This window comes from Eumetopias jubatus, unplaced genomic scaffold (genome assembly GCF_037043125.1).
Source record: "Eumetopias jubatus isolate StellerSeaLion01/CBP00866 unplaced genomic scaffold, mEumJub1_p1.0 scaffold_13, whole genome shotgun sequence".
Classification (NCBI taxonomy): Eukaryota; Metazoa; Chordata; class Mammalia; order Carnivora; family Otariidae; genus Eumetopias; species Eumetopias jubatus.
Window position 1 is genome coordinate 100,389,715 of NW_028274819.1, and position 26,553 is coordinate 100,416,267.

Consider the following 26,553-nt stretch of genomic DNA (forward strand, 5'->3'; position numbering starts at 1 on the left):
ATAGTGTATGATCCGTTTTATAGGAAATGTCCAGAATAAGCAAATCCATAGAGACAGAAAGTTGATTAGTGATGGCCTGGGGCTGGGCTCCTTGGTGGGAGAGTTGGGGGAGAAATGGGGACTGACGGCCGATGGGTATAGGGTTTCTTTTTAGGGTGGTGAAAATGTTCTAAAATTGATTGAGGTAATGGTTGTACAACTCTATGAAAATATTAAAAGCCACTGAACAGTACATCTTAAGTGGGTGAATTTTATGGAATATGACATTTATCTCAATAAGGCTAGAGAACAAAAATCTGAGTAAAAACAAGCCATGTGTGGAGCAAGGGTGAGAGTGTGCCCCCACCTGCTCCCCATGCCGCCTCCACAACAACCCAGCACTGGGGAGTTACTTCCCGAAACTACCAACAGAACCCAAAATAGACTGGTTGGAGTTTCAACTGCTTTCATTTTTTTTCCTTCCAGTCTTCTTAAAATGTGTAGCAAAATGCCCCTCAAAGGTAAGCAGCTAAGAGAATAAAGAGGAGGTATTCTTCCTGATCTAGTTATTCAGTCCCTGGAGTGTAGATTAGAAGGAACGAAACTTTGAAAATGCATTCCAGATTAAGTATGTTAATAACTTGAGGTTTCTCCCGCATGAGTAACTTAAATTTTCAGGAAATAAGTTAATGTTATCGGTGAATGGACAGTGGGCTAGCCAGAGCTGTAACTTACAAGCCACACGGCAGTACTGCAGAGGTGCGTGAAATACTTGCTAGCAGAGAGGATACGGCAGCAGTCTGCTTTCGGTGAAGCTGTGAATTTACAGTAATATGTGGATTGAAGAAGGAGGGTGGGTGATATTCTGTTAGGTTTGGTACCTTGAAGAGTGAATTGGGATAACCCAGGATCATTCATTGGAGGAAGCTGGCTTTAATGGGAAAAAAATAAAGTGTCATAGCAGGCAAGGAGAGGTGGATTTTGCTTAAATGTGCAGTTAGGAGTGGGAACAGCATGTGGAGTGGTTACGGGAGACCCCTTGACAGGTTTGCAAGACTAGAGGATTTTTGCTTGGTGTGTAATAGGAAACAAGGGCAAGCAGATGGTGGGGGGGTGTTGTTGAATCTTACTGAAGAAATCTTGCTTTTGGTCCCTGGTCTAGCTATCGAAGCCAGCCCTCTGGTTGTAACATGCTGTCAAAGCAGGTGCTTCCCCAGATGTGGATCCCTGTGGTTGTCAGGCCCCGATCATATCGTTCATTCTTGCATGCTCACTTCTCATATCAGCGCCTCATAGCAATCTAGGCTTATAGCCCCCACTGAAGGTGGTTCCCTTTGCGATTGTTTCCTTAGTCAAGATTTCCTGTTTGGTGGATAGAATAAACATGCTGATGGCCATTAAGTTTGTGCCTTCCCCTCCCCAGCAGAGTAAATGGGTTAAAAGGTTGGTAATTGTAGATAGAGCATCCATGGTTCAAAATGAGAAATGTCCTATATATTTTAAGCTCCTTATTAGGAAAATTTTAAACCTACTGCTTTTAATTAATTGCTTGGCCTGTTGTGTTCTCCATTCAAAGTACAAAAAAAAAACCTCCATGATTCTGTCTTCTGGACTTCACTAAGGAGTCCCACTAATGTCAGAGAGCATGCGTTACTGCGGATACCGTCTGCACGTCTCTTCCCTGTGGTGCAGAGGAAGGCCACCCATGGAAAGGACCTGCTGAAGAGGTGTGCAAGCCAGTTAAAACAAAACAAAACAAAAAAACCAATTAAGTATCCTCTTTCTAGAAAATTCCCAAAGACGTCTGCTTTGCTGAATCTCATTTGTTAGGGTTCTTAACAACCTATCTTCACTCTCGGAAGAAAAATCGTAACAGGTTTCAGCGCATGCAGACTTTAGTAAATTAAAGCTATTGGGTTTCAAAAGTTGTAGGTTAGTTGGTAGAGCTTTCAGTGCAGTTGCATTCATAGTTGACATTTAGTAAGTACCTGTTGTGTTTAAACACTATTATATCCAATATAATTTGAGAGAGTCGGAGATGAATAAGGTATTCTTAAGGAACTAGAGAGAGTGTATGTTTTTCAGGAGCTAGGAGAATAGGGTATGTATATGTGGAATTAACCAAAATAAGGGAGAAATACGAAGTAATAGGGGAGTACAGAGAAGGTAGAGGATATTTCTTGTAGGAGGTCCAGGAAGACTTAGCAGAAGAGGCATTTATTTCCCGTTGATGAAAGAGAATATTTGATTTCTTATAGAAGTAGCTGTAAGTGTTTCTAATGATGACCCTGACCTCTAAGCCCCTTGTGATCATGACGTTAATTTTAGAACTGTGGGCTGAGAGCTAGGACGTAGAGGCTCTAGTGGCTGGCCGGCTGCCGTTGTAAGGATGAGAAGGCTCCAGGAGCCAGAAAGGGACGGGAGGCTTGGCCTGGTGATTTTATTGCCATTTCATTCAGTGACCCTTTCTTGAGTCCCTGCTGTATATGAAAGCACTGTGTGGAAACGGGTGAGTCCAGCTGTATTCTCCCCACTAGTGGAGGGCATAAGCACATTATACAACTAAGTATAAGATAAGGCAGAGTCGTTGGGGTATAGAGGTATAACGAGGGGCTACGGAAGCACAGAGGAGGAAGCCATTGTCATAGTCTTTTGTGGTGGAAATCAGTTAAGGCTTCATACAGGAAGCAATATTTGACTGGGCCTTGGAAATGAGTGATCTCTCAAATGTGGGAAAGAAAGGAAAAGGCGGGGGGGCGCCTGGGTGGCTCAGTTGGTTAAGCAGCTGCCTTCGGCTCAGGTCATGATCCCGGGGTCCTGGGATCGAGCCCCACATTGGGCTCCTTGCCCTGCTTCTCCCTCTCCCTCTGCCTGCCACTCCCCCTGCTTGTGCTTGCTCTCTCTCTCTGTCAAATAAATAAATAAAACCTTAAAAAAAAAAAAGAAAAAAGAAAGGAAAAGGCATGGCACAGAGAGGAAGTAGCCGAAGGAAGGAATGTAAACGCAGAGTAGTCTAGCAATGCTAGAAGGGCCGGGGGAAGTTGGAAAGGTGGGTGGGGCTGGGCTGTGGAGGAGCTTGAAGGACAAGGTTCAGAGGGCCAGACTGTTCTGTGAGCAGATGGGAGCCCCCCGTGTTTTTGAGTGAGGAGTTGACACAACATTATTTGCGTGACTGTCCCCATGCTATGAATGGATGGCCTCGAGGGAAATGAATTGGAGGTAGTGAGCCGTGTGTGAGCCTCGGTCGGAGAGAACACGAATATGAGCTGAGCTGGTAGGAATGGAAATAGAAGGAAGGAAATAGATTCAGGGCACACAGGGTAGAAGCAGGAAAAGTTTTATTACCAGTTGGGAATGGGAAATGAGGGGGAGGGAGAAGGGAGACTCCAGTGCTCCCAGTAGCTGGGATGGTAATGCCATTAACGAACATTAATGGGAACATGAGCAGAAGAACAGATTCGTTTTTGGAAGATGGCGAGTTTGAGCTCTTTCTTCCCAGGTGAGTATTGGAAGCTCAGGAATTTAAGAGTGGTACCAAGACCAGAGATAGAAACTTGGAGAATTATTACCAAACAAATGATAACGGAAGCTCTGGGACCAGAAGAGGCAGCCTTAGAGCAAGGAGAGAGACAAAATCAGCACAGGCCTTACAAGAACACACGTGCTGTAGGAGAAAGGAGGGAAGCAAATAGCAAACGGAGACCGAGTTGTCCAGGGGAGTAACGCTGGGGAGGGGAGGGTGAGGAGGCGCTTAGCCTTTTCAGGCACTGTCACCTCAGGGAATGTGGTAGGCCTGGGCCAGGAGGGAGTAGGCTGGCTTCCAGACGACTTATCCATGTAAACACTTACATACATGAAGTATTCAGAAGTCAGCGACTCTCTGTCCTTTGGCCTGCCATCTTTGCTCATGTTCTGAGCATTCCTCTCCACACCTCACCTCTCCCGTCTCTCATCTGCTGTCTCCTAAAACAGCGGGAGGGGAAGAAAAGTAGGGGGGAAGCTGAAGCACAAAGGGACTTGGAGTTAAATTGTAAATATTCCTGTTTCAGTGTGTAAATAAGTTGCCTATTCTTCCTTTCGAGTAAGCCACCTTAATGATAATAAAGTCACTTTACCTAAATTTTCAAGTCCGTGTGTCTCTAGCGGTCGGAAATGTGTTTGTCCTAAGAAGTAAAAATAATAGGAAAAGTCTGGGTCCAGGTGAGCAGGCTTTCAGGTTGTTACTGATTCTGGTGTGGCCTTAACATCAGTCACTATCCAATGTCACTTATGGTCTGAAAGCAACAGGCACGCTTGGCTCCCTCAGTGTGGCTTTCTGAAGGGAACAGTGTTGGTTCTGCTGACATAAACCCGTCATGCGTACTTCAGTTAACCAGGGGTCTTTGGCATTCCAGCTCATCTGTATCTCCCTTTCACTAGTATGTTACATTCCAGTGGTGAATTTCTAAATGGTCTCTCTTCACATTGGGTGCTCAAATGTAATGCTCCAGAGCCTTTGTTCAGTGACTAAAAGCTAGTAACGTGAGGTGTGTCCGTTTGTCTTTCTAGATTTTGGCTTCAGTAACCTGTTCACTCCCGGGCAGCTGCTAAAGACCTGGTGCGGCAGCCCCCCCTATGCTGCACCTGAGCTCTTTGAGGGAAAGGAGTACGACGGGCCCAAAGTGGACATCTGGGTATGTACTGTCTTCTCTCAGTCCCTGGGCTGGTGGTTCTCCTTCACTGGAAACAGCGCCGTCACCCTGGGGGACATTCAATACTGCACCCGAATCGACACCTTGACCCCTGTGCTTTGAATTCCCAGTTCCTTGTACGGAGTCTTTCCTCCAGCTCTTGTCTTATGGACCGAGCCACTGATTTCAAACTTCCCCTTGTGCATCTGCAAAAAGAAAAAACAACCCAAGAGCAAGCTTGGATGGGTGCCCTTGCCAAGAACAGAGATTCTTTCTGTTGTTGCCACTTGCCTTCTCCCTCGAGGATGAGTCCTGAGAGAAATTCTAGATATGTTACCCAAAATTAATGTCTGGAAGCAAAGAAGAATGTTAACTATCCTAAAGATGATTGGCCTTGACAATGCCTCATATTATTTCTCACAAAGAAAGGAGAAAAAGTTAGTTCCATTATCTTGTGCATGACTCACCATCATCTCCATACACATACTATAATGGCCTCTTTTGTTTCCTCTGATGCGATTAATTGTATGTACTCTCTGTTTGGGATGCAGAGCCTTGGAGTCGTCCTCTATGTGCTTGTGTGTGGTGCCCTGCCATTTGATGGGAGCACACTGCAGAACCTGCGGGCCCGGGTGTTGAGTGGAAAGTTCCGCATCCCATTTTTTATGTCCACAGGTAAGGGAGTTACCAGCACATAGCAGTGATGGGGTTCACAGATGCTGAGTTCTCGGAGGAATTGGGTGACAGAGTATAAATGACCCACTTAACAACCTTTCTTAGCTCCAGTTTGCTGAATTGGTGCCTCCGGAAGCCAGGTTCTCCAGGAACACGGTGTACAGGCTGTGGCGTCCAGTGGCCCCCGCCTGAGGTGGCCTGAGTTCGGAGCTAAGCTCCGCCTATAGCTACTCGTGTTGTGCGGCTGATGGCTAACTCTGTCTGAGCTTTGGTTTCCTCCTCCGTAAGTGGCTGGCAGTTTTGTGAGGGCGTTACTCTGAAGACTAATTTAAATAGCCTGTGGAAAGAGTCGTTAGGCCCATCACATAGTTGCAAGGCAATAAATATTCCTGTTTCACCCCTGTCCCACTCTTTTTCATGATAGTATTTCCATCTACTGGGGCCCTGCCGAAATGTGGCCGTAGATGCCAAGGATGGAGCAGGCTTTGTGTCTCAGTCTTGCTGCTGCCACATTTCCTACTTCCGTGACCTGTATCCCCCCAGACTCAAATAAAAAAGTGTTTTTCAAATGAGTGGGCAGTAGGGTAGTAAGTAGCTCGTGGAAAGATGTAACACTCCAGACACCAGATACCCAGAACCTACAGTATTTCATCACCATTTCTGTGCACGTGAGGAAGGAACAGCGCAGAGATTGTACAGTAAGCAGTCTCGTTCATTTTGCCTAAATATGTTTTCAGTTTAAGGAACGACATACAGAGTGTATGGCCCGTGTTGGCAACACAGTATAAGCACATGGGAAGTGCCTTTTAGAGTAAATAGGGGAAACTTTTTCTAGATTTTACCTTAAGTCTCCTTAGCTTTAATGGTTTAATAGCGTGTCTGACAATGATAAGTGCTGTGAGAAAAATAAAGTAGAGAAAAGGGGGTCAGGGCTGGTGGATGGGAGGTTATTTGAAAAGGTTACGACCAGGGAACCCCCTTCACTGAGAAAGTGACGTTTCAGCACAGACGTAAAGAAGGTGAGGGAATGAGCCATGTGGCCTAAGGCCGAGCTTTCCAGCTGGCGTGGGGTGGTGGGGGGCAGCCAGCGCAGAGGCCCCTGGGAGGGAGTGTGCTGGAGTGTTTAAGGAACAGGCCGGGGGCCTCTGTGCTTGAAAGGAGTGACAGGGACAAGAGAGTTGAGGTCAGAGAGGCGAGGGAGAACTTGCTTTTAGGGCCCAGTCAATGGACAGACCTGAGTTTTTACTTTGAGCCAAAGGCAAAGGATCAGAGGGTTTTGACAGAAGAATGATGCGGTCTGACTTTGGTTTTTTCCCTTGTATTATCAAAATTTTCAAACACACAATAAAAGTCAAAAGCATGTGACTACGATTTTTTTTGTTTTTGTTTTTTAATCACTTTGGCTGCTCTGCTGGTTAAAAGGGTTAGGGGCTAAAGGAAGGGAGGCTTTTGCAATCATCCAAATGAGAGCCACCAGTGTGGCTCGTTCCCAGACTGGGTGTGGAGGTGGAGATGGTAAGAAGTGGTCAGATTGAAGAGATACTCCATACTGTGTGGCAGGCACCATTCAAAGCAGTTTGTAAACATTGACTCATTTTGTTATTACAACAACCCTGTGAGATACGTAAGTCTATCACCCCCATGTTGCAGTGATAAAACTGAAGCCAGGACGTGGTTAGCAATTTTCCCCAAGATAACGCAGCTACGAAGTGGCTAAACTAGAATTTGAACCTAGGCAGGCTGGTTCCAACAGCATTTATGTTGAATTTGATGTGAGAGAAAGAGGCACTAAAGGTAACTCCACGGGTGTTGGCTTGAGCAATTGGAAGGATAGATTTACTGCTGACTGAGATGGGGACTACTAAGAAGAATACTTAGTTTTGGAGAGATGTTTTAGATCATTTAGTTTGAGATGCACGTTACACCTCTACGCTGAGATCCGGTGTAGGCAGTTGAATACAGGGCTGTAGCTTAGCTGAGAGTTGTGAGCCAGGGATGTACATTTGTGAATCATCGGTGCATAGATGATATTTACAGCTATGGCATGGGATCGCTTTATAGGCAGTGATTATAGAGAAGGGGTCCAGGGGTTCATCTCCGGACCACACTAATGGTCAGAGATCAGGAAGATGAGGAGGGATCGGCACGGGAATCACCAGCGAGGTAAGCCAGAGGGGCTGCCGTCCTAGAAAACAAGGAAGAAAATGTTTCAAGGAGGAGGGAATGAGGAACTCTGCCGGGTGCTGCTGACAGGTGACAGAGGATGAGCGGGAGCTTTGGATTCGGGAAGGTGGAGAGCAGCGACGGCGTTGGAAGACGGTTTCGGTGGAGGGGCAGGAGCACAAACCTAATTTGTGTGGCCACGACAGAAAAGGAATGGAGGGGAAATGGCGAAAAGAAATAGGCACAGCCATCCCCAGTTTTACTTAAAAGGCAGCAGAGATGGGGTCCAGCAGCTCGCTCTTGCCAGTCCTCAGTGATCCTGGTCATCAGCCGCTGGGGGTCCTCGGTCCTTGTCTTCATGACTGCCCAGCAGTGCTTAGCACTCACCCGCTCCTTACTTTCGTCCTTTTTTAAACATAAACTTTATTTTTTAGGGCAGTTTTAGGTTCACAGCAAAAGTGGACAGAAAGTGCAGCCAGTCCCCATATACCCACGTCCCCTCACTCAGAGCCTCCCCACGATCGGTATCCACCAACAATGCGTATTTGTTACAGTCAAGCATCCTGCATCCTACATCGACACTACATCAGATTATCATCCAAAGTCCGTAGTTTCCGTCAGCACGGTGTCCTTTCCGTGGGGTCCATTCTGTGGATTTGCACAAATGTATGATGACATGTATCCACCGTTATACCCTCACACAGAGCAGTTTCACTGCCCGAATAACCCTCTGCACCTGCTGACCCCTTCCTCCAGCCTCTGGTACCACTGGTCATTTTACTGTCTCCCTAGTTTTGCCTTTTCTAGAATGTCATATATAGTAGTTGGAATCCCACGGTATGTGGTCTTCTTTCATTCAGTAATATGTACATAGGGTTCCTCTCTGGCTTTTGGGGGCTTGGTCGCTCATTTCTTTTTAATGCTGAATAACATTCCATTGTGTGGATTTACCCTGTTTATCCATTTGCTCGCCAGATATTGTGGTTGCTTCCATGTTTGGGCAGCGATGAATAAAACTGCTGTAAAGTTTGTGTGCAGGTTTTGGTGTGGATCTAAGCTTTCAACTCCTTTGGGCAAATAGGAGGAAGTGTGATTGCTGGATTGAATGGAAGAATAGGTTTAGCTTTTGTAAGAAACGGCCAAGCTGTCTGCCACGGTGGCTGCCGCACTTTGCATTCCTACCGGCGGTGAGTGAGCGTCCCCTTGGCTCCGCATCCTGGCCGGCGTGGTGTACTGTCATGCTCCGGAGGTTTGCCCTGCTAACGGACGGATGCGTAGTGGGTGCTTGTGATTTTAATTTGCAGTCCCCTGATGATGTGTGATGATGAGCCATCTTTTCATATTTACCATCTGTCCATCTTCTTTGGTGACTTGTCTGTCCAAGTGTTTGGCCCATTTTTAAATCAGGTTGTGTTTTCTTATCCTCGAGTCACTCCCTACTTTTTGAAACACTTTTTTCTCACTGCTTCTCAGACACCACATTCTCTCGTTTTCCTGCTGTCTCTGGATGCACCTTCTCAGTCATCTCCGCCAGATTTCCTTTTCTCTGTTCATCCTTAAGTCTTTTCTTCTTTATACCATCCTTCTGAGCCATCTCTACTGCTGTGGCTTCGGTGAGGACTGTCACGTTCAGTCCCCTATTAACGCTCAGTCAGTTCTGTGGCCCAGACCTCTCCTCTGGGATGAAGGGCGACTTAACCCATTGCTACTGATCAAATTCACTTTTACGTCTTGAATTAACATCAATAGAAACATTTCAAAACTGACTTTAACTCCCCCCTCCCTCTCCTTGGTTGCCTGTCCCAGTGAATGGCGCACGTCACCATCGGAGCAAGGCAGGAACTAGCCTGATTCCACCTCCTCTCTCACCATATTCACAGCTGATCAGTTACCAAACCCTGTCCATTCAGCCCTCCTTTCCTCTAGCACTTCTACAGTGGTTCTCGCCTACATGAAAAATAGCCGGCTCATGGCTTTCTGGCTCCAGTCTTGTCCCTCCCTGATCCATCCTGCACGTGCTGCATGAGGAATCTTTCTAAAACAACATATAAAAACAACACACACAGACACAGATCTGATCATAACATTTTCCAGCTTAAACTTCTCAGTGGTTTGTCCCCGAAATGGTTTGCCTCTAGGCTAAAGTTCACTCCTTTATGTGGCAGGGGCACTGACTTTCAAACATTTTGACCATGACCATAGTAAAAAATATCTTTTATACTGTGACCTAAAACACACATATCTCCATATTCCTAAACGGAAGTTTTTTTTAAAAAGCAAAATGTGCCTTTATTGTGTGCACTACACTCCAATATATTTTATTCCATTACCTTAAAAACTGCAGGTTATAACTTACTAGATTGATGTCGTGACCGCTGTTTGAAAACCAATGGTCTAGAAATACCTGGTGCCTGCCCGTCTCTGCGGCCCCAGCTCCCATCGTGTATACCTAGTCAGCCTGACTTCCTTCCAGTTCCCCGAACAAGTGATGTTCTGCAGAGCAGTTCCCTCTGCCCAGAATACGTCTTCCTCCCCCAACCTGACTCTACCCACTCCTGTATTCTAGAATAAGGAATTAGTTGTGCTAGAAAAAGAATCAAGATAATTTCTACCGGTCTTCAGATCTCTGGGTTTTATTTTGTTTTGTTTTGTTTTTTAATCATGGGACTTAACCAAATTTTTTATTGTAATTACTTCTTTTATTGTACATCTTCCACACCAGACTGAGTTTAGAGAAACTATAGATGAAGCGTGTTTTTTCACAGTTGTCTAGAGCCTAGCATAGTATCTGGCATGTATGTAGCAGGACTTAGTAAATAGTGAGTAGATAGTAAATAGAAGCCTATTTAAAACCCTCCAGCGGCTTGCATTTCCACTTAGAATAAAGGTCAAAAGGCCATTATCGTGATGGCCAACAAGGCACAGCTGGGATTGGCCACCTCTTTCACGTCATTTCCTGCTACTGTTGGCCACAGGTTCCGAGCACCAGTCACAGAAGCATCCTTGCTGTTTCTCAGACTCCCCAGGCACACACATTCCTGTTCCTTAAGTATTCACATGGCTTGCTTCCTCGTGTCACTTGAGGTTTCTGCTTCAGCGTCTCCTCAGAGAGGCCTTCCTCTTTCCAGAAGTCGGCTTTAGTTTTTACCTGGCATGTACCACTGCCTGACCTCAGCTGTTGATCGCGTCCCTACTCCCTGTCCCACTGCCTCTTGACTGCAGTAAGCTTTTGTTTCTTTTTACTGCTGTATTTATTCCCAGGGCTTAGGATAGGCCCTGGGTCCTCGCAGGCACTCAGGAAGTGTCTGTTAAATGAATGAATGAAGGCCGGAGTAGGTTCGTTAAAATGCTATCAAACCTCCTCCAGAATGTACACTTGTATTCAAATAATAACATCAGTACTAGTGATCTACATTTCTTTAGGACTTTCGAGTTGACACAGTATTTCCTATACTTGATCTAATTTGAGCTGGATAACCGTACTCTGGAATTGGTATTGATACATACTATTTTAGCATTTTACCAATGAAGTTTCAAGAAATGACTTGACCTGCCTAAAGCCACACAGGTAATGCATGACTAACTTAGTCATTTATTTAGTGTTTGACGACACCGCACTGTTGCAAAGAAAGGGCAAGATAAACAAACCACTTCCTCTGCTTTTCCAGTGTCCATAGTATTTCCTGTGAGCAACTTGGATTCCCTCTGCCCTCCACCCCCGTCCCCTTGCATCATGGCCAAAGATTGGCACTCCAGCCTTGCCAGAGCTGGCTTCAGATAGTGGAGGCTGGTAAAAAAGTTTATCGTGCTGTCAACCACATTTGTCTATTAGTGCCTAGAAATAAACTAGGTAGTATTTTAACTACTTAGAACTAATATTTGTAATATAAATTAACACAAAAGTTTAAAGATTCAGAGACTGTCGATATTATTATCCTAAATGTGGTCACTTTTTAATCCTAGACAAGTAATTCCATAAGTAGGAATAAACATTTTTGTAAAATTAAAGCCAGAAAATGAGCAACAACCCAGTCTAGGAAATGAGTAGACAGTTCTGTGGTAGCAGTCTGAGCCCTTCCGCCCTCAGGGACACACACGTGCTTGGCCTTGCCTAATGTCGTAGACCTGAAGCCCGAGACCCGGCAGACAGTGCCTTCAGAAGGACAAGGCAAAGGAGCAAATGAACTCACAAGGCTGTTTAGTCTCTTAGCTCAGACATCATAGTAACATAAAGTTTCAAGTTCACATAAAGGAAACCTACAGTCTGTCCCCGAGTCCCTTTTCTGCTTACACCTCTAGTTTCTGGTCCCAGTGGCACCTCACCAGAGCTGGAGTGAGCTCTGTCTAAGGCCGGAGCCAGCCGCTTCCCAGCCCGTTGGCTCTGCTTCCCGTACTGCTGGAGATATGGCGGTTGAGCAGAAACCTAAAGAGCAAGATCCTTTCTTTTCTCGGGTTGTTGTCAGAGACTTGAGCTGAGTTGATCATTTTTCTGCCGAAAGGATTTAGATGCTCCGGCAGAGCTGCTGTTCTCTAAATTAGCACTTGGGAGGCCAAGTGGGTAAGGCCACACCATCTAGCTGCAGTTGAATTCCAGAATTCAGCTGCAGCTGTGTGGGCCCGTGCTATACAGATGGACACAGTTAGTTCAAGAATCCTAAGCGTCTCTTTATTGTCAGTAATGTGTGGAATGAAGTGTCCTCACAACTAGTGGGTATTTCTGTGCCTGGTCTCGTGTGTTTGATACAGGCGTCCTTCCATGGGCATCCAGAGATCCACTAAAGACCTGGCTTCCAAGCTGGAAGTAGTGGCACAAATTTACAAGAAGATTTATTCGAGGCTGAACCATTTTGTACCACCTAGTTTTACAATTAGGTGTATGACTTCCCCTCTTCCCTGGAATAGAAGCCCCTTTATATCAGAACTGTGTTCTGTACATCATCATCTCCCATAAAACCTGACAGTACCTGCTATGCTGTAAACATTCTGTAAATATTTCTTTTTTTTTTTAAGATTTTATTTATTTATTTGAGAGAGAGAATACATGAGATGGGGGAAGGTCAGAGGGAGAAGCAGACTCCCCGTCGAGCAGGGAGCCCGATGTGGGACTCGATCCTGGGACTCCAGGATCATGACCTGAGCCGAAGGCAGTCGCCCAACCAACTGAGCCACCCAGGCGCCCTTTTTTTTTTTTTTTTTAAGATTTTATTTATTTATTTGACAGAGAGAGACACAGTGAGAGAGGGAACACAAGCAGGGGGAGTGGGAGAGGGAGAAGCAGGCTTCCCGCCGAGCAGGGAGCCTGATGCGAGGCTTGATCTCAGGACCCTGGGATCATGACCTGAGCTGAAGGCAGACGCTTAATGACTGAGCCACCCAGGTGCCCCTCAGTACATATTTCTTAGTGAAAAACTGAATTATCACCACTCACCTCTAGAATCTTACGTCAGACTCTTGGGTTTTATTATTAAATAGGTAATTCACTGATGATCCAAATTATTCACTGGTTTTATGGGCTTTTGTTATAACGGTTATTATGTGAATGACCAGGTCACAGGACTTCTAGTTTTAAAAAAGTTTTGATCTATTATGGATTTGGCTTTCTATGTCTCAAGTGAAATAAGTTTGGTCTAGACCAGCGTTTTTGGATCAAAATTCTGAGAGCATCCTGGAGAGTGGTTAGGTGAAAACCTGGAACCTAAATTACAGAAGAATTGAAAATTGAAACTTGCTGGTTTTTGAGCTGTTACAGACGATGAGACCTCGCCTGACCACATGTGTTGGCAGGTGCTTTCTCTGACTCCCCCTCCCACTGAAGGAAGCCAACAACTTAAATTTTTTGAGCACCAAACTCATTAACTACCAGGATATTTTTTAAAACCTTCAGAAGCCTACTTCTTAAAGCCTAGTTTGTCTTATTCACCAATTATACTATCTGCTAGTGCATATTATAAGATCAGGCATTCATTTAATACTGAAGGAAAATTAATTTATAGTGGAAAAACTGCTGTGACAGTGAGTGCAGAGAGATCTCTTGTGGACAATATTTTTGAGTCCTTATTGATCAGACTTCATTGTGCCTTAATTAATTGTAATACTGCATAAGCATTTTATCACTGGGAACACAAGACCCAGGCTTCCATAATGCTCCTGATGGAGACTGCTGTGGGGCTCCTGCCAAAGAGCTTGTACTTCGAAGCAGGCAACTCTGCCCTGACTGGCTTACTCATCCAGAACCACACAACATCTCGCTTGGCTAAAAGCACTTTGCGTAGAGGGGATGGAACAGGAAATTAAAGTAGCTCACCCACCAGCGTCCATATACTAAGGGGCTCAGCATCCCAAAAGCAGTTCTCTCACACATTTTGGGGCATAGTCTGCCACTAGCGGGAAACCCGCGTAGTGCTTTCGTGTTTGTGAATGAAGAAATCACAGGTGATGTCAGGAAAGAGACAGGATCTACCTCAGGGTCACGCAGGGCTCCTCTGATTTTACCTAACATAGTGGGGAGCTGTGAGGAGGTACCGGCACTTACTGCCTTATTTATTATTGCCCCTTGCAAACAGATTGTCTCCAAGCTTATGGCAGCCCTATGGAGGAAAATAGAGAGAGGGACAGAGTTCTAAGTGGAAGGACTCCAGAGATTTGGATAATACTTAACATTCGTTGAACATTTTCTGTGGACCAGGCACTGTTGCATTAACTTGTTTTATATACGGAACCACCCTAGAAACAGGCAACTCTCGTTATTTGATAGACAAGATAATTAAGGCATGGTAAGATGGAGTGATGCGCCCCAAACCCCACAGCTAGGAAGTGGCAGAGCCGAGATTTGAACACTAGCCTTCTGGCTTCAGAAGCCACTTGTCTTTGCTTGTGTTTTAATTCTCAAGAAATATGTATCTGCCAAGGTATTCCAAGTGTCAAGAGAGTCCCGGAATAGATATCTTTGTCCATCTACGTCAATTATGTATTGAGAAAAGAGTATCAACTACTCTATATTGGACTCTGGAGTGAAACTAAACCAGAATTTTGTTCTACTCTAAGGATTGATATTAGGACTTATAAAACCATACTTGAATACTGTTAGGGCGGTACAGGCAACAACGTAATTTTTAAACAATGTGAACTTCAAATTGGACAGCCTCTACTAGTAGAACACCGTAGCCTGCTGGGGGCTCTTCCTGGTGGGGCCTGGAGGTCAGCGTCAGCCTCCCAGCCTTTAAGCCCGCATCCCCTGATTTCTAAATCTTAATTCTGGAGCATCACAGCCACCCAGGAAAACTAGAAAATAAGGAACATTCAAGAAATAGTTGTTATTTTTCTAATAAATGGCGAGAGATGGCCACTTGTTTTCTCCTCAGTCTATCTAAGACTGATAAACTGCTAAAACGGAAGAGAAGAGTCTCTCAGCCTAAGTTTATTCATTCTCCATGAGAAGCTTTTCTCACCGGCCCCATCTTTATTTGCTCAGTTGTGCCAAGCCACCTTCCTTTGGCCTCTGTGTTCAGCCACAGAAAGTGTCTCACAGGGTTTAGTTATAAGGCACTTGATTTTTATTCCAGAACAGTCTGATAATAATTTGCAGCACTGTTGGGATTTGTATTTAAATCAAGAACTCTCCATTTCCTTGTCTGATCTCTTACTGTTGGACCATCCTTCTAGGAATTTTACTGAATACTTCAGTACTGGCACTCCCAGTTTTCTTTCCCCTAAAGAACTGAAAGCAGATGATTTCAAAACAAGATTTTCTTTTTCCTCAGTGCCATTCTAACACAGGAGGAGCTGATCTCAGCTGAGTCAGATCTTATTACAGCCAACACTATTGTAGATTAAGTTCCATTATAGTTAATTCTGAGATTATGTATTTTCTTTGGTTGTGTAAAACTGTGGTATTGACTAGTACTTTAAATAAACCCCCTTAACTAACTTGCAAGTGGAAATGTGTATATATTTCTGTTGTGACAGTAACGTATCAATATTGAGTTTATAGAGTGTAAGTCTTCCAATCCCTACAGCACCATTGTTCCAGGAAGATCCAATATAACAAAATTTCATTGCAACAACAAAAAACCTCTGTATTTTGTATGATTGTATTTAACATTTACGCCATCTCTGAATGCATCTGTAGGTCTTAGCACATTCAGTGTACGTTATTTATACATAGAAATGTCTTGTTTCAAGACCATTTGTCTACTTCATTTAGATTTTAAAATAGTCACTATATAAAGTAGGTTTGACCTTAGCTGACAGCTGACAATGACAGGGTTTCCTTGGGCGTATTAAAAACTGTCATTTCTGGGGCTGAGTCTACAGGCAGAGTGAGGGTCCCTTAACTCTGGCCAGCTTCTTACCAAAAGAGGAGCTCTTGGCAATAACCCGTCTGATGTGTTTTTGGTTGACTTTTTAATTCTTTCTATAGGATCGTGATGTTGCAAGATAGTCACGCTGTTTTAGCCATGATTATGACAAGACGGGGACACGATGGCAGATTACATTTTCATGAAGAAGAACAGCATGTTTGGCGCCTGGTTTTCCTTTTGGGAAAAGGCAGATAGCATTAAAGAGGAGCTGTGAATCCAGAACATATATGACAAGCGCACAGACTCTTATGGGCCCCACTCTGCTCCATCCAGAGGTTGTCATTGCAGACCATTCGTCTGTCGCCTGCTCTCATAATCTGTTCTCCCCCAGACTGCTACCTGAGCTAGGCGAGGTGGATTGGGATAACAGAATCTGGCAGCATATCCCATAGTATCCTGGTTCTGAAAAGTGTAAGACTTTAGTGCCATTTAACTTGGGGAAAAAAATTATAAGGTTATTTGTTTTCCAGGAAGCAGACGTTTTCAGAGATTTTAATAGCCAGTTTATTTTTGTTTCCTTTCTGGATTTTGAGATTTGAGAGAAATAGAGCCGTCTTTGAAATTTGAATTGCTCTGGGGAATTAAACATTATTAAGAAGTTTGTTAAAATGATTGAAAAAAAAAAAGAACTCTTTGGAATTACCTTTGAACGCACCTGGTATTGACTGGAATGTACTCATGTGACACCAGACCATACCCTTCTTCCAGGCACCTGCAAGGAACAAGAATTTCCTGAGTAATTGCATCTTCCTTGCATTCTTCCCCTGCCTCCTGGCACACAGATGTCTTCTGTTTCCCCAGCTCAAAGCAGTTTTATGTGGTCAAAAAGAATCTATGACTCAATTTCTTTCAGACCACTCCTCTGCCCACAGAGCCGAGAGTGATTGCTTTGCCATGTCCCATCCTTTGGCATCACATGAAGGGCTTAAGGGACCGTTGGCATTCCCTCCATCATAGGATCAGCCTGAAGATGCTGATGATTCAGTTCCCCAGATTTCTGCCCACCCCTTCTCCTGGTCTGTGGCGCCTTGATGGAGGAAGCCTGTTGTTTCTGGCCTTCCATCAGTCTCCATCAGCACCAACACCCTGGGTGTGTCAACTGGCTTCGCTCTTCGTTGGTGCATTTAATACGTACCCCGATGTCCTTGCCTTCTCAGTTCCTCGCAATCCAACTTACCATCCCCCCTAACATTGTTTTTGGCTAGCTCACAGCCTGCTTTTTTCCGAACTTGGCTTGTAGGTGGCTCTAGCGTGACAGAGCCTGTGAAGAGTACCTGGCATTCAATCGTCAGAAAAGGAAAATCAATTTGATTTGCCTTTTTAAAGGTATGCTAGCTACTGAGTAAACTATCCAGAATTAATTATTTTAGGTGCCATGTGGGTTACGAACTCTGACTTTGGAGTGAGACTGACCAGAATTTGTGTCCTGGCTCTGCCTCTTATTTTCAGGTCAAATTTCTTAACTTCTCTGATTTTTAATTTCTTTATGTATAAAATGGGTATGATGGTAATAGAGGTTGGTGTGTGAATTAAATGCTTAATTAAAGCGGTTAGCACTCTGACTAGCACATAAATGCTCAATAAATGTTAGTAATTATTAGTGAGTAATATTTTTGAAGGAATTGCTCTATTAATCTTTCATACCCTCCTTCCTTATGTTTTTTATTCTTTTCTCTCTCTCACTCTGTTAACATGCTAAAGATATATGATTAATACTTTCAATCAAATCCACAGGGTTTATGGGGAAGGCTTATCTGCTAAGAGTTTTGGTTTGTTGTAACGTAATCTTGACATTAAGGCTTTGCCCACATTGCAGATATCTGTGTCTCCCCAAGTGGTAATCTTGGTTTACAGATTATTCTGCATTCTGCCTCAGACAAGATCAGTGAGTAGGTGCCCCTGTGTGAGGCAAAGAACTCTAAAGCTACAAGGGAAAGCCCTGGAAACCATCTGATCCAGGCTTTTGCCCCCAAACCCTGCCACCTCTGTCTTCTGTAAAAGGATAGTTGTCTGCTTTTTCTGGTTGGAAGCCTGGAGAAGGTCTGTTCTCTTGTGGATTCTTAGGGCCCGCTGAGGAAATGTGTTCGAAGGAGCTGTAGCGGGCATGCAGTCTAGTACTTCTCTCCTCAGCCTTCTGGGGGGCTGTTAGCCTGTCTGGTGTTGTGGTGGGCACCGGGGTACACAGCTCAGGCAGAGAGATGCAGGCTCCATCCTTATGGGACTCCCGGTCTTCCTGACATAATGCTGGGAGCCCTTCTAGGGACGTCTCAGATGCCAGCCTCTGATTCAGCGCATCTAGTGATAATAAGTATGCTCTTTCCCAGGACAGATCATTCCCGTTTCACAGTTTTGTGGGTTTCAGAGCTGGACAGGACCGAGGAGTTCATCCTTTCCAGGATAGTTGTTTCTGGACTTAACTTTGCAAGCGAACTCTTACTCAGAACACTCATCTATAAAATGGATAAAATTAGCTGTGCTGCAGGTGGGGCTCTGCCCACTGGACAGCGCCTCTCGCTTCCCTAAGGGGCCCCTCCTCAGATCCCTAAGACCCTGACCCAGGAATTTGGATCACCTCTAACAATTAGAAAGACTTGTCCTACATTGAACTTGTGACTTCCTAATCATATCAGATTCAGGCCCCTGGAACAGCATAGTATAAATCCACTTGGTTTTCTTTTTAAAAACCCTTCCGATACTTGAAGAACACCAAGTATGCCCCTTGCTGCTGACCTACATACATACACCTCATCTCCAAGATAAATCAGCCTCCTGGCCTTTCCCCTGTCTTCAGGGGCCATGTTCTCAAACTTTGAGTCCGGAAATTCTTTCGAAAGTTACTCATTTCTTCTTCTGGCCTGGAAACTGGAGACAGAACTTCTATCAACTACTTTTGGTGAATTTGAAGTTGGTTTTTAATTCCCCTTGCTCACCCTTTTCTTCCTCCACCCCCCACCCCCCCCAACCCAGACAGGATACTCTGAACCTCTTAGAGAAAAACTGTTTATCATCAAGTTTCGAAAGGAAAAAAGTTGTTAAAGACCTGGCCCTCTTGGATGGAACGACATGGGCAGTCTCCGTGTCATTCCCATTTTAGGGCCTGGCCTGACGCAGCCCTCTCTCCACAGATCCTTCCAAATGCCTGTCAGTGCCGCAGGGCAGGGCCCGGGAGCATCCTCTAGTTAGCGAGCTGGTGGCAGATGGAGTTTCAGGGCCTGGGGCGATGTGCACTGCAGAGACCGCCTGGCGTCCTGTGCGTCTTGCGCGGGGCAGATGAAAGAGGCGACTGCAGGCACTGCTGGGTGCTCTGGCACGCGCACACAGAGCGGCCTGTTCCTGCAGGCGCTAGCCGAGGGCGGGGACGAGGGACGGGGCCGTTGGCGACATGAAAATAGAGGACTTGGCAGCTGGAAAAGTTGATGCGTGGTACGTACCCTTTCATCGGAGGCCCTTGCTTCCTTCCACTCGTTTTAATGGACTGCCCCGTGGTTGCTTGTGGTATGAGGTTGGGAGCATTGATTACCTTTGTTCTCACCCTCTCTCCATATTTTATGTAGACCGGTGTGTTCGCATTGAGCCTGAATTTAATTTCACGAGCTATGTAGGACACACTTAGGAAGTATGAGTTGATGATAATATCTGGCTTTCTGCATTTTGTCATATTTTACCATCTGTGCAACACATGGAAAGTGTGAGATTTCTGTTCCTTTGCATGAGAGATATTATGGAGGGCATAGGCATACAAGATAAAAACTTGTCTCCTGGGGCTCGTCACTGCCACCAGGAGGCCTTAACCTGGGACCTATAGCCATCGGGGGAATCGATGGCATGATTCGAGGGCTCCTTGAACAGACTGAAGTTACATGCAAATTTTTGCGTATAAATTCTTGTTTGCATTTTTCTGGAGAGTTTTCAAGGCATCTGAAACCAAATCATGATTAAGGATGACTGAATAAAGATTTCAAGATCCTGAAATTGAACTAGCTCTATCTTCTAAGCAAGGCTTACTATATTAGTGTTCATTTCTTTTGGTTTTAAGGAAATTGCCTTGAAAATCCTGTTTTAAAACAAGCCTATAACTGAACGTCATTCTGCCTTGGTCATCTGATTGAGGACTGACGTGGTTACCTTTTATGCACTACATGCTGTGTGAGAACTGAAAGAAAACAGAAGGGCGCCATCTAGAGGCCTGAACAAAAATCTCACCACTTTCCAATCAGGCCCAGGCCTCCTCCCTACCTGGGGGTCTTTAGTTGTAGTAACTTTTTTTTTTTTTTTTAAAGGGGCGCCTGGGTGGCTCAGTCGTTAAGCATCTGCCTTCAGCTCAGGTCACGATCCCAGGGTCCTGGGATCGAGCCCCGCATCGGGCACCCCGCTCCGCGGGAAGCCTGCTTCTCCCTCTCCCATTCCCCCTGTTTGTGTTCCCTCTTTCGCTGTCGCTCTCTCTGTCAAATAAATAAATAAAATCTTTAAAAAAAATAAATAAAGTAGGCTCCATGCGCCAGCGTGGAACCCAACGTGGGGCTTGAACTCATGACCCTGAGATCAAGACCTGAGCTGAGACCAAGAGTCAGACGCTTAACCGACTGAGCCACCCAGGCACCCCAGTTGTAGTAACTTTTTTAAAATTAGGAACATTTTTTTCCTCTCAGGTAACTGCAGATCACAGAGGTGTGTATCAAAGATATTTATAATCTATACAAATGCTCCAGGTGTGGGGTGTAGCCTGGCTACTTTGGGAATATAATTTTAAATAAAAATATAATGTTGTAGATGGCATTTACTCTTTCATAGGCATATAGGTTTTAGGATCTACACTGCATTTGAATATACTTTTAATTATAAAGCAAGAACAAATTGATGCCTGCTATAAAATCATTCTGATATAGGGACTTTTCTTTTTGTATTTTCTTTTAAAGCAAGAATAAATTTAGAATTGAGTACATTGTCTTAATTACTCTTTCTTTTCCTTTTAATATGGTGATTTAGAATGGTGTTTGCCACATGGTGCAGAAACTGGGGGGTTGCAGAGTTGAATTCACTCTGGAAAAAGATCAAACAGCATTTATACCCCCATGAAGATGTATCAAGGGTGCTTAGAAGCCTATCTCTGTGCCGCAGCCCTGCCATTACTTTGCAGTGTCGAGCATGTTCACTTGTTTCTTCTTTTATACAGGAGGCTAATAATAGAAGCTAATTTAGGGTTGTTGAGAGGAGTAAATGAAATAAAGTTGTTAAGCAAGGTGCCTTGGATAAAAAGTCTTTTGAAATTAGCGCTGGTTGGTTACTACTGTCATCACTGGCCAGTCTTATTTTGTGGACCAATGTCATGAAATGGAAACCGTTTTAAAACCTATATCTTACAGAGAATTCTATAGTTCTTTTAAAATATCTTTTTTTTAATTGAAACATAACTGACACACATCACTGGAGTAATCGCAGGTGTACAACATGGTGATTCAGCATTTACATGCGTTCTGGCGCGATCACCGCAAGAACCTCGCTGCCCTCTGTGGCCGTGTGAGGTTATGCTGTCCTCACCTGTATTCCCAGCGCTGCACATTGCTTCTTCACTTCTTACTTCTTTTATAACTGGAAATGTGTGCCTTTTAGTCCCCTTCCCCAACTCAACCACCCCCTCACCCTGCTCCCCAGAATTTTACAGTTTTAAAAAGCATTTTCACGAACACAATCTCGTTTGACTAGAGTTTCAATAAGTATTGATTCATATACTCAGTAGCTACTGATTGAGTGCCAGTTAGGTATAATCAGCATGTCTGGTATTGACGGTTTGGTACCAGAAACATCGGTAGGAAAGACACGGGCCTTACACTGTGGTGAGGGAGCTGGACAATACAGAAGTAAACCAGATAGCTTCCAAAGAAGTCGTTTGTGTGGAGAAAATTCGTGTGGTGGCATAGAGGGTGACCGGAGGCCCACTCGAGATCGATGAGGTGGCCAGGGAAGAGCTTTCTGAGGAAGTGGCATTTAAGTCCTCTCCTGAGTGACAGGGAGTCAGCCATGGGAGGTCTGAGGAAGCAGCGGGTGGAAAGGCCGCTGGTGGGAATGTGCTAGACACGTGCACAGTCCAGAGAGGATGCTGGTGCTGCTGGGGCTCCGTGAGCCAGAGGGAGTGTGGCAGGAGGCGAGGCCAGGGGCAGAGATGTGGGCCTGGGGGCTGGGGACGTCGGACTTCATTCTCTAGGTTGTGGGAAGAGACTGGAGAGTTGTAGGCAAGGTGGTGCTAACTCAGATTTATGTTTTAGAAATATGCCCTTTGCTTCTCTATGGAAAACAAATTGTAAAGGAGCAAGGGTGGACGCGGAAAGACCAGCCAGGAGACTTTTGCAGTAGTCTAGGCAAGGGGTGCTGGTGGCTTGGCTGAAGAGGGTAAATTACTGGCTAGGAGTTCGGATCCTGCCCACCGCTCTGCGCAGTCCAGAGGCAGCCTAGCGCGTGGTTAAGGGCAGCAGCCGAAGTGTCAGACTGTCGGGTTTGAGACCTGACTTCCATGAGATCTTGGACACATTTCTTGACTTCTCTGTGCCTCTTTTTTACCATCTCTAAAATGGCAGTGAGGATGGGACCTTCCTGCTAGGATTGCTGTGAGGTGTAGAAGAGAGAAAAGTAGTTGTTAAGTGCTCCAGAGAGTGTCCGTTAGTGCTGCCCGCTCTTGTCATCGCTGCCACCTCCAAACACAAGGACTCCTCCCTCATCATCCTCTACCCCCAGTTTACACCTGAGAAAACTTAGAGAGTGCTTTCGAAATTGGAAAATAGGGTTCTTGATCATGAACCCATTGTACGTTCTGTAACATAGTATCTAGTATGAACTGGCAAAGAAAAATACTGATCTGAATCTCTGTAGCTCAGAGCCCAGTTGTATGCACCTGTGAATGTTTAAATACACATTGAGAAAATGACAAGTCTGGCAGCGGAGTCCCAGTGGATAGGAAGGAGCATCCAGAGCCTCTCTCCCCCACACCTTGGACCACTGGAAATTTAAATTCTGAGGTTTGAAGAGAGCTCTGGACACCAACAAGCCAGAAGCATTAGTAGGCACGTAGTAATACACATAGGAAGGTAGAACTGAATGTTTTGAGGACCTTGTAAGATATTGAATCTCTTTAGAGGACATTCAGTTCTTTTTTTTTCTTTTTAAGATTTATTCATTTTAGAGAGAGAGCGCGCACATGTGGGAGGGGCAGGGAGAGGGAGAGAATCTCAAGCAGAGTCCGTGCTGAGCCTGGAGCCTGATGTGGGCCTCCATCCCACCAGCCTGAGATCAGGACCTGAGTCGAAACCAAGAGTCGGATGCTTAACTGACTGCGCCACCCAGGTGCCCCCAGAGGACATTCAGTTCTTTATTAATTGCGTTAAATGGGGCCGTACGTAATATAAATAAATGAGACCCAGGGATTATCTCTAAACTGTCTGGTTAGACTTCTAATGAAGGTATTAACCCAACTTTTCTCCACCTCTTCCTGCCTTTGCCCGTTCCCTTGTGGAGTAAGCAGTGACATAGGTAAGGAGCAAGCAAGAGAAATGAGCAGCAAGGAGCTGAAGAGTCCATCTGCTTGCCTTGCCTCGAGCTCCTCAGCCGCACCAGTGCCCCCCTTGCTGAGCCTGAAGGCGGCCCCTTTGTGTCTGTTGCAGAGTGTGAGCACCTGATCCGCCACATGCTGGTGTTAGACCCAAACAAGCGCCTCTCAATGGAGCAGATCTGCAAGCACAAGTGGATGAAGCTGGGGGACACGGATCCCAACTTTGACCGGGTGAGCTGAGTTCTGCTCGCCTCTGGGAACTCTGCTCAGAGCTCTCTCTTTTGCATGAGATTGTAATTAGGCTGGGACTTGCAAAGGGCGGGTGCTGGGAGCAAACTGTGATATGTTACTGAAGCAGCGAGGGAAGCAAGCAGGAGGGAATTTCAAAGCCATTTGAGTTGTTGGAGAGTAGTGATACCAGTTGCCTACCACTTGCCCCAAAATCATAGTCCCTCCTTGGCTTTTAAAACCATATAGCCCACATTCCTGCCGCTAACCGACCACGGGGATAGCTCCTTCCTCTTGTCTTTGTTCAGTTCAGTGGCTTCTGCAGCACAGCTTTATTTAAACCATTTTGGCCATCCCAAAGGACCTCAGCAAAACAGGGATCTTGTCTGCCTATAGCTGAGTACCTAGAACTTTCTTGCTTCGGCTTTGTCTGAGGCCAAAAGTATCCCAAGCTAGGGGCGCGGAACAGCTAGTTCCTCATAGACCATCTGCCATCACGACATGGTTAACTGCGGCTTTGATAGCTTGCCTCTTTTTAATGTCACAGTTAATAGCTGAATGCCAGCAGCTGAAGGAAGAAAGACAGATAGACCCCCTGAATGAGGACGTCCTCTTGGCCATGGAGGACATGGGACTGGACAAAGAGCGGACGCTACAGGTATCCCTAAAGGCGTAGAGGACAAAGCGAGGGGGTAGCCGTGTTCCCTCTGTCCTGCCTTTTCCACTCTTTTCTCCTTCCTGAGAACTTTCCCTTTTCTCTCTATTCTTCTTCCTCCGCCCCTCTCTGAGCCTTGACAAGAAGGTGCTTTGGTCTTCTAATGTACTATTGAGAGGGTTTTGTTACTGACATGCCGTTTCACCAGGGTTTTTTACTCTTTCCCCTTCTCCCTTGGTAGTCATTAAGATCAGATGCCTATGATCACTATAGTGCAATCTACAGCCTGCTGTGTGATCGACATAAGAGACACAAAACCCTGCGTGTCGGAGCGCCTCCTAGCATGCCCCGAGCCGTGGCCTTTCAAGCACCAGTAAGTGTCCAGGTGGGCAATAACTCCAGCGACCTGAATCAGGACAAGTAGCACAGGGGAGGAGGGGATGGTTAGCCAGTGCTCACCAACTCACTCTAGGAGAGTTTCCTGGTCTTCCTTACCTCTGTCCCCTCCTATCCATCATCTCTTCCTTTGTCAGAGGTCAAGCAGAGGTCAGAACCTTTTTCTTTGACAGGGAGGATGGAAGGGTATCCCAGTACTCGGGATGGGCAACAAGAGTTGCATTTTTTTTTTTTTTTTTTTAAGAAACAGCCAATCATTGATAGAGACTGTTTTCCCCAAAGAATTCTTCCTTGTCGTAGCTTCTAAGGGCAGAGGAACCAAAGGCTCAGAGGTAGAAACATAGACTTTAGCAACCAAGAATCCTTTGAAAGACCATCATTATTTCCATCTAGCATGTAGGGTCTAAGAATGTATACGTATGTGCTCCTTTCTAGACGGAGCAGGCTGGTACCACTATGAACATCAGCGTTCCCCAGGTGCAGCTGATCAATCCAGAGAACCAGATTGTGGAGGCAAGTAGTGACCTCGGATAGCTGTCAGCCGAAACCACTTTCTTCCCTGCATCTTCGCTTCCTTTCTTGGCTTCTCATTTCGAACTCATCTTTATTTCTAATTTGATTGTATTTCCTTTACCTCAGCCGGATGGGACAGTGAACTTGGACAGTGATGAGGGTGAAGAGCCCTCCCCTGAAGCATTGGTCCGCTATTTGTCCATGCGGAGGCACACAGTGGGTGTGGCTGACCCACGGTGAGTATCTGGCCAACAGCCCTGATTAATTCCATGGCAGAGAATTCCCACCTGACTTTGAGTTCCTACCATGGCTCATTTTTCCTACTTCATTGTACCTCCTAGATGAGATCGAATCCAGTGGCCAAGATATGTTTTTGCTTTTGTTTTTTTTATCCCAGTTCAGGGTCCCGGGTAGATCAGACTTGATGTGACCAAAGTATTACAGAGCTGTCCCTGGTGGATGGTGGGCCGATAGCCACCGTGGTGCCCATTAATCACAATACTTTGGTGAAGAGCGTGATAGTATCTTGGCTCACAAAAATTGAGTTCTTCTGATCTAAGTCACATAAAAGTACCCCTTAAAATTCATCCAAGTTTGACAGCTTTCAGAGATATTGTTTACTACATGTTCTAATGCAAGATTCATCTAGGAAGGGAGGACAAACGATACGGTGTAATTTATGTAAGTTAAAAATTAAATTAAGCGAGCAAGAATCCAAAAACATACCAAGTAAGTACCAGTTTCCCACAGCGTTTTCCCAAAACAGGCCTTCAGTATGCTCTCTGATGCCCTCATGGGGAAATGTACCGAAGGCTGGCAGTCTGTTTTTGTTCTACATTTGAAGACTTTCAACATTAAAAATAGCCTTACCTCTTCTCTGGATATTTCCTCTACTGTGCTGGGAAGAGAAGGTTATGGCAAGAGTTCTCTTGAGAGTTCAATTAGCGGCAAAACTGGTGTTCTTATAAATACCTTTTTTCTCTGAGTGATTTCCAAAAAAGCCTCCCGAGGCCTGCTGATTGTTTGCTTTACGTTTCTCATTCTCGGCCTACGATCAAACAGGCAGTAGGGGAACATTCTGGCTTCAAAGACCATGTCAGCTGCAAAGGGGTGGAGTCCTGTGTCAACTCTGTTCGTGGAAAGATCTCTTATTTTAATGTGTGCTGTAAACCTTACTGTTAGGGCGCAACAGCCCTGCACATCCACCACTTATCTGTCCCATCAGCACCGACAGGAATAATTGCATTCTTTCCCTGGTGAATCAGTTGCTACTTCGGGCAGCCATTGTTTTAGTGGATGGTCTGTGTCCTCTAGAAGTTTGCTCTTCACCTCCAGGCTTTGAAAACCTGAACTGGAGTGGTGCCAGGATTTCCT

At 45.2% G+C, this 26,553-nt stretch overlaps 1 protein-coding gene across 10 annotated transcripts in view; it reads left to right on the top strand.

The window, feature by feature from the left end:
• Positions 1 to 26,553, top strand: part of SIK3 (SIK family kinase 3) — a 237,264-nt gene that overhangs the window by 182,492 nt on the left and 28,219 nt on the right. For 9 of the 10 annotated variants that reach the window (XM_028105779.2, XM_088017803.1, XM_088017802.1 and 6 more), the window contains 7 exons: positions 4,528 to 4,652; positions 5,201 to 5,324; positions 23,500 to 23,618; positions 24,163 to 24,273; positions 24,512 to 24,655; positions 25,102 to 25,179; positions 25,306 to 25,415. In XM_028105779.2, coding sequence (XP_027961580.2) covers positions 4,528 to 4,652; positions 5,201 to 5,324; positions 23,500 to 23,618; positions 24,163 to 24,273; positions 24,512 to 24,655; positions 25,102 to 25,179; positions 25,306 to 25,415 — 811 coding nt within the window. The remainder of the gene's footprint in view (positions 1 to 4,527; positions 4,653 to 5,200; positions 5,325 to 23,499; positions 23,619 to 24,162; positions 24,274 to 24,511; positions 24,656 to 25,101; positions 25,180 to 25,305; positions 25,416 to 26,553) is intronic. The other variant, XM_088017801.1, reaches the window with a different exon arrangement.